The 7,426-nt window shown below is 36.3% G+C and overlaps 1 protein-coding gene across 3 annotated transcripts; it reads right to left on the bottom strand.

Moving 5' to 3' along the window:
- Positions 1-376: 376 nt before the first annotated feature.
- Positions 377-5,314, bottom strand: LOC133630409 (uncharacterized). Of its 3 annotated transcripts, XM_062021989.1 has the most exons (12): positions 5,135-5,314; positions 4,804-4,880; positions 3,499-3,576; positions 3,335-3,409; positions 3,203-3,229; positions 2,574-2,691; positions 2,329-2,420; positions 2,136-2,213; positions 1,972-2,046; positions 1,732-1,872; positions 1,468-1,538; positions 377-490 (listed from the first exon to the last, which is right to left on the bottom strand). In XM_062021989.1, exons 3-12 carry the CDS (start codon positions 3,542-3,544, stop codon positions 482-484), a joined length of 732 nt encoding a protein of 243 aa, XP_061877973.1. In that variant the 5' UTR covers positions 3,545-3,576; positions 4,804-4,880; positions 5,135-5,314; the 3' UTR covers positions 377-481. The 3 variants fall into 3 exon arrangements, with proteins under 3 accessions (XP_061877973.1, XP_061877971.1, XP_061877972.1); XM_062021987.1 differs by lacking the exons at positions 4,804-4,880; positions 5,135-5,314 and having other exon boundaries at positions 2,894-3,229; positions 3,499-3,548; XM_062021988.1 differs by lacking the exons at positions 3,499-3,576; positions 4,804-4,880; positions 5,135-5,314 and adding an exon at positions 2,894-3,084 and having other exon boundaries at positions 3,204-3,229; positions 3,335-3,395.
- Positions 5,315-7,426: the final 2,112 nt, after the last annotated feature.

Below are 7,426 nucleotides of genomic sequence, written 5' to 3'. Positions count from 1 at the left end.
CCGTTTTTGACCCCTTTATCTTATTTTCAAAATCCCTTCTGTTCTTGCTGTAGGATAAAATAGGAAACTAAAAAATTCACTAAGCCCTACTACAGCAATATAGGCTTACATATGCATTGCCTTGTATTTTTAAACTAACAATATTGTCAATAGGCAGAAACAGAAAATGGTCAATTCACTCTATAAAGTAAATATATATAATATATATTTAAAAAGTAAATATACATATTTAATCTATTAGGCTACAACTTCAAGGAAACGCTGCTCCATGCACAGCTAACATATCAGAAAATGAATAACTGGTGAATGACAAGAAGTCCAATAAAGGGTTGTTTATTTATACGTATACATCTCTATTCCTCCTGAGGAGGTGGAAGCGGGACTTGTCTCCTCGTTGCCCGATCCCCCGCCAAGTTGAACCACCTGATGGCGTGTTTGGTGACCTCGGCGTCCGTGGCTGACCTTGTCAACACATTTTTACTCACAGCACCTGTAATCAAACAAGATTACAAGACAGATACGTTTATGTTTATGGTAGGAAGCATCCAAAGCCAAGTATGCTTACACAATACAAAATATGTGATAGGTATTAAGGAGATTACATTTGAAAAAAAAAACATGACTTAAAGTTACTGGAGGTGGTTAAAATAAGGTGCGTAAACTATGAATTTGTGATCAGGGTATAGGTGTGCAAGACATCCAAAATGTTTAAACAATATCGTTATTTGGTTCCTTGATCACAGTACTTGTTTGGCTCTGTTGGATGACGGCGGCGGGGGTTTGGGGGTGGGGGGCATAAATAAATATCCATAACCCAACTTTGGGAGGTTGACATTGTTTTCTTATTATATTTGTACTATCATTCTATGTTTGTATTCGTGTAGGCCAGGGGTGTCCAAAGTGCGGCCCGGGGGCCATTTGCGGCCTGCAGGTCATTTTTTAACGGCCCCAGGGCACATTTTTAAAAAATATGATCGAAATAAATAAAAAACATTAAAAGTGGCATTTAAAGAGCAAACAGGTGAAATGTAACAGGAAAATGTAGCAATGTTTACTCTAATCACACAAAGCTGCCATGTAGGCTGTTTCTTTCTTTAAAAAAGGGACTGTGTGGCGAAGTTGGTAGAGTGGCTGTGCCAGCAATCGGAGTGTTGCTGGTTACTGGGGTTCAATTCCCACCTTCTACCTTCCTAGTCACGTCCGTTGTGTCCTTGGGCAAGACACTTCACCCTTTGCCTCTGATGGCTGCTGGTTAGCGCCTTGCATGGCAGCTCCCGCCATCAGTGTGTGAATGTGTGTGTGAATGGGTAAATGTGGAAATACTGTCAAAGCGCTTTGAGTACCTTGAAGGTAGAAAAGCGCTATACAAGTGTAACCCATTTATCATTTATCATTTATAAAAATAATAATGAATCAAAATCAATGTCATTATGAATTATTGACCTATTCAAGGCTTAAGAAGTTTACCTTCGCAATCAGCTGGTCTTGGTTGTGCTTAATAGTTTCCAGCAGGCTAAGGATCTGGATTACCTCAGGCGCTGTTGACAAACAGCAGTATAAAATTAACATGTTTCAGTGTTTATCCTCATTACTCATAATCCTGACATTAGCTATTGACCTTAGTTAATGACAAAAGTTATTGACAAAGTTTGAAGAAAATATGTGATTGCTTGTGAATTTGAATTTTTTCCAAAATTTGTGGCACAGAATGACCATCCAGTAATTGCTCACCAGAGCAGGAAATGTTGTCGGCCATTCTTTCCCCTCGCCATGTTGGCCTGTAGGCCAGGCTGGATCCAGGCTCCTCTGTCTGCCACATGTTGAGGGCTGCTGGTGAGGGGGGTGGAGGGAGTCGAGGAGGGACTGCCGTTCCTAGTGAGGTGGGCATTGTGAGAGAGCCATCAGTTAACCATGACTGGTAATACCCAAGGGGCCTATCTATACACTAATATTTCAGAGATCAGTCCCTACCTTGTGTAACTCTCTGCATGTTTAATGCAGGTGCTGGTGAAGGCATATGAATGCGTCCTTCCCCATGGTGAGGTGCTAAGGGAGATAAATTGGTATTAAATGGTTTAGATCTGTTAACCATGGTTACTGGATGCTGAGATATTATTTTGGAGATCAGTCTTTACCTAGAAAGTTATCTCCAGTTGAGGAGTCGAGTTGACAAGTACTCATGACTCTTGCTGGCACTCGGCGAGACGGTGGAGCTGGGAGAAGGGATACAAGGAGAAGGGAATATCTTTAGCACTAAGAATGTTAACCATATCTTTAATATTAATGTGGTGGTTTTGTTGTTTTCGATGTTAAGAGATTATTCCTTACTCTGCCTGTGCAATTGGCTTGCCAACCCCAGAGATGTGAGGTCACTATTTCCCGGGTCTTCTTCGCTATCATCTGAGTCCCCGAGACGATGGCTGTTGGGTAACCATATCATTAGGATTATTGCAATACCAAAATTGCCAAATATACAAATAGTACAAGCATCTCTGGTCTATTTTTGAATGCTACCGGAAATAACCTTCCTATTACTGTAGAAACATGACAAAAACAAGACGGAACACACTTACACTGGCTTCCTGTTCCTTTTTTCTGGCAGCTCCTCGTTCTCTGCCTCAGATTGCAGGTCTGAGGTGTTGCAGTCCTTTCCATATTGTTGCATTATTTTTAATGCGTCTTTGTAGTTGTCTAAAATTGAATATGTTAAAATGAACATGAGTTTCAAATTAGCTGTAGAGCTGAACAGAATATTATTATTATTGATGATGATAAATCAGGTCTCTCTCTTACAAGAGACCTGGTCAGAACATAGACACAATAGGTTATTCCAAGCATAAAGAGAAGCAACTATGACGTTATTTTTAAACAAGAAGATTATGAATTTGCATACCACAAGTTCGGACAACAGAAACGTCTAATATTGGCCAGTTTGGCTCATGCTGCACCTCATTTAAAGCGGCCCTTTCAATTCTGTCGGTGTTTTTATAGCTGGGCCAGAAAACCATCCTATCATCATACCATCCACTTGGGACAACCGCAATGTCCCTGTTCATTATAAATTTAATCAGATGAAAAGGCACCCTTAACGTAGAAAGAAAGAAAAGGGGTATTTATTCATCGTCAAAGGAACAACGTGGACAAAAGCATGCACAGGTGTTAGTGTATACAAATAAGCAAGTAAGATTAGCTGAGATTTTACCTGAATGGGGCCCCAAGGTGGTAAGAACTATAAGAAAGGTAAAAGTACAGGTCATAATAGTCAGAACTTCAGCTCAATCGTAAAGTAGGGTTTGAAATTATGGGTGTAGTGTATACAGAGATCAGTCCCTACCTTGTGTAACTCTCTGCATGTTTAATGCATGTGCTGGTGAAGGCATATGAATACATCCTTCCCCATGGTGAGGTGCTAAGGGAGATAAATTGGTATTAAATGGTTGTGATCTGTTAACCATGGTTACTGGATGCTGAGATATTATTTTGGAGATCAGTCTTTACCTAGAAAGTTATCTCCAGTTGAGGAGTCGAGTTGACAAGTACTCATGACTCTTGCTGGCACTCGGCGAGACGGTGGAGCTGGGAGAAGGGATACAAGGAGAGGGGAATATCTTTAGCACTAAGAATGTTAACAATATCTTTAATATTAATGTGGTGGTTTCGTTTACAACGCTAAATATATCCTGTGGTGTACCTCAGGGATCAATATAGGACCTAAATTATTCAATGTCTAGATAAATGACATTTGTAAAGTTACAAAAGATTTAAAGTTAGTATTATTTGCGGATGATACAACAGCGTTTTGTTCAGGAGAGAACACACAGAAGATAATACAAATAATAACAGAAGAAATTAACAAATTAAAAAGATGGTTTGACAAAAACAGACTATCTTTGAATCTCAGTAAAACTAAAATAATGCTATTTGGTAACAGTAGAAAAGAAAGTCAAACACAAATACAAATAGACGGAATAGAAATTGAAAGAGTAAATGAAACCAAATTTCCAGGTATAATGATTGATGATAAATTGAACTGGAAATCTCAAGTAAAAAATATACAACATAAAGTAGCAAGAAACACGTCAATAATGAATAAAGCAAAACATGTTCTAGACAAAAAATCACTTCATATTCTCTACTGTTCACTAGTGTTACATATCTGAGTTATTGTGTAGAAATATGGGGACATAATTACAAAAGTACACTTCATTCATTAACGGTGTTACAAAAAAGATCAGTTAGAATAATATATAATGTTGGATATAGAGAACACACAAATCCTTTATTTATTGAATCAAAGATACTGAAATTCCACGACATAGTGAATTTGCAAACAGCTAAAATTATAAACAAAGCAAACTATAACCTGCTACCCAAGAATATACAACAATTCTTCTCAAAAAAAGAGGAGAAAAATAATCTTAGAGAGAAATGTAATTTAAAACATTTGTACGCACGTACAACACTTAAGACCTTCAGTATATCAGTATGTGGAATTAAATTATGGAATGCATTAAGCAAAGCAATCAAACAATGTACTAATATGATCAATTATTTATGCTTACATGTGGAAATAATAATAATAATAGTAAATAAAATAATAATAATAAAAAAAGGTAAATAAAGCATAAAATAGTCTCTAATAAATTAATTAAATAAAAAACAGCATATAAAATATATACATCAGCAAATAACAAAAATATAGATCAAGAAAAAAGATCCTTAATATGTGCAGCAATTTTTCCCACTCACATCACCTCATATTTTTTTCTACAATTAACTATGCCAAAAAACACATAGACATACCTTTTTTTTGTAATGGAAACAAAAACAACAGGGCGTCACACACAGCTAGTCCACAGTAAACAGGATCTCGAGCTCCACTAAAGAACAAAGAAATAAATAATACACACTCATATTAATGGCAAAGAACGGCTGTTTCCACTCCGTTAACGTTACGTTGTTGACTAACGCAGTAACGTTAGCGACCTGGGCCTAAACAACACTGACAATAAAGTAATACGCTTTCGTTTCAAGCAGTTGGAAATATGTGGAATATCGTAGCATGTAACCTACACACATTCACAGCGTCTAAGAAAAGATGGCCTAAGTTAACTGTATTGAACTTTTTACTCACCGGCTTCACGTGGGAAACTTTCACATTCTGGAGTCGGGGTCCCCCGGAACACAAAACACAGATAAAAGACAATTTTACAATAGCACGGCGAAAAAATGACCGTCGTTGTGTGGGGTTTTTGACGAATAACACTCTTTTCCACTTTTCTTCGCTCGGGCCTCACCTACCACGTGCAGCCATTTTGAAATTTCTCGATACGTGACGTCAGACGCACGTCCCCATGCAAAGCATTCTGGGAGGCGGCGCTGGAAATAAAATAGCCTTTTTTTACAGAATATAAAGTTTTACTGCTAGTCCTAATATCAAACAACGTCATTACAATCATACATAAATGATGATGGAAACACAAAGGCTGATCTTTACTGCGAATGTAGCAATAAATAAATAAATCTATACTTACGTTCGTGTTCCAGCAAAGAAAGTCCAGAGATCTTGGCTCATGCGCGTACACGCTAGTAGGCGCGTCCACGTCTGCGGGTGTAGACATTGGTCGGCTCAGCGCGCGTAGGCGGAGCCTATAACTCTAGGCGGCGCGCGCCGGTTTAGTTTGTCGCGTCCGCGTATGCGAATCAGACACGAGTCCGCTCAGGATCAGCTGTCTGACCGTACAATTTTCAGAGGCGGAGCTGTATCCTCTAGGCGGAGCCAAAACGAATGTGACAGTAACGCGGGTTGGGCGACTTGAAGGCGGATCCGTATAGCAGTCTTCTGCTGTGTGGGTATAACAGTCATACTAAATATAAAAGTTATATAAACATAACTCCAAAACCAAGAACATTACTTTCATATTGAGTAAAAAACTACTTTTTGTTTTTGCAAACCTTACAAACTCACGTAGATACAATATTACAGGCATTTTTAGACATGATGTATCATGTCTAAAAATGCCTGTAATATTGTATATATTGAATAAAAAAAGACTAGCTTGTGTCTTTGCAAACTTTACAAAAGATCATTTTTCTAGTAAAACTAACAAAGATACATGTCTCCAGGCATTATTAGACGATTTGCATGTGTTGTTTAGGAGTTTTGTTTAAATACATTTTTATTGCTTTTTTTGCATTATCTCAGGATTCTAAGAACATTACAGTCATATTGAGTAAAAAACTACTTTTTGTGTTTGCAAGCCTTAAAAAAGCATATGTTTCGAGTAAAACTCACAAGAATGCATTATTTCAGGCATTGTTAGTCATTTTTCATGTGTAGTTTAAGAGTTATGTTTAACAGTCATACTAAATATGAACATTATATATACATAACTCCAAAACCAAACATGCATCATGTTTAAAAATGCATTTAATATTGTATCTACGTGAGTTTGGAAGGTTTGCAAAAACAAAAAGTAGTTTTTTACTCAATATGAAAGTAATGTTCTTAGAATCCTGAGATAATGCGAAAAAAGTAATAAAAATGTATTCCAACATAATTCCTAAACCAAAGATGCAAAATGTCTAAAAATGTCTGTAACATGTGAGTTTTACTAGATTTAGTTGTTTTTTTAAGGTTTGCAAATACATAAATTAGGTTTTACTCACTATGACAGTATTTGTCACACTCAATATGACAGTTATTTAAACATAACTCCTAAACCACACATGAAAAATGGCTAATAATGCCTGAAATAATGCATCCTTGGGAGTTTTACTGGAAACATATGCTATTTTTAATCTTGCAAACACAAAAAGTAGTTTTTTACTCAATATGACTGTAATGTTCTTAGAATCCTGAGATAATGCGGAAAAAACCCAATAAAAATGTATTTAAACATAACTCCTAAACAACACATGCAAAATGGATAATAATGCCTGGAGACATGTATCTTTGTCAGTTTTACTAGAAAAATTATCTTTTTGTTAAGTTTGCAAAGACACAAGCTAGTTTTTTTTTATTCAATATGACAGTATAACAGTCATACTAAATATACAATTTATATAAACATAACTCCAAAACCAAACATGCATCATGTCTAAAAATGCCTGTAATATTGTATCTATGTGAGTTTGTAAGGTTTGCAAAAACAAAAAGTAATGTTTTACTCAATATAAAAGTAACGTTCTTAGAATCCTGAGATAATGCGAAAAAAGCAATAAAAATGTATTCAAACACAACTTTTAAACCAAACATGTAAATTGTCTAAAAATGCCTGTAATATTGAATCTATGTAAGTTTTACTAGAATCAATAGTTTTTGTAAGGTTTGCAAATACAAAAATTAGGTTTTACACATAATGACATTAACTGTAACACTCAATATGACAGTTATTTAATTATAACTCCTAACCACACATGAAAC

This window comes from Entelurus aequoreus, linkage group LG15 (assembly GCF_033978785.1).
Source record: "Entelurus aequoreus isolate RoL-2023_Sb linkage group LG15, RoL_Eaeq_v1.1, whole genome shotgun sequence".
In the NCBI taxonomy this organism is placed as follows: Eukaryota; Metazoa; Chordata; class Actinopteri; order Syngnathiformes; family Syngnathidae; genus Entelurus; species Entelurus aequoreus.
Note: the sequence above shows the minus strand (reverse complement) of the source record. Positions and strands in the feature narration are given on the sequence as shown.

Coding starts and splice junctions, on each gene's coding strand:
- LOC133630409 (XM_062021987.1), bottom strand. CDS start 3,056: ATGAACAGGGACATTGCGGTTGTCCCAAGTGGATGGTATGATGATAGG. Junction 2,421..2,573: donor AAAAGGAACAGGAAGCCAGT/GTAAGTGTGTTC, acceptor GTTACCCAACAG/CCATCGTCTCGGGGACTCAG. Junction 2,047..2,135: donor AACTGGAGATAACTTTCTAG/GTAAAGACTGAT, acceptor TATCTCCCTTAG/CACCTCACCATGGGGAAGGA.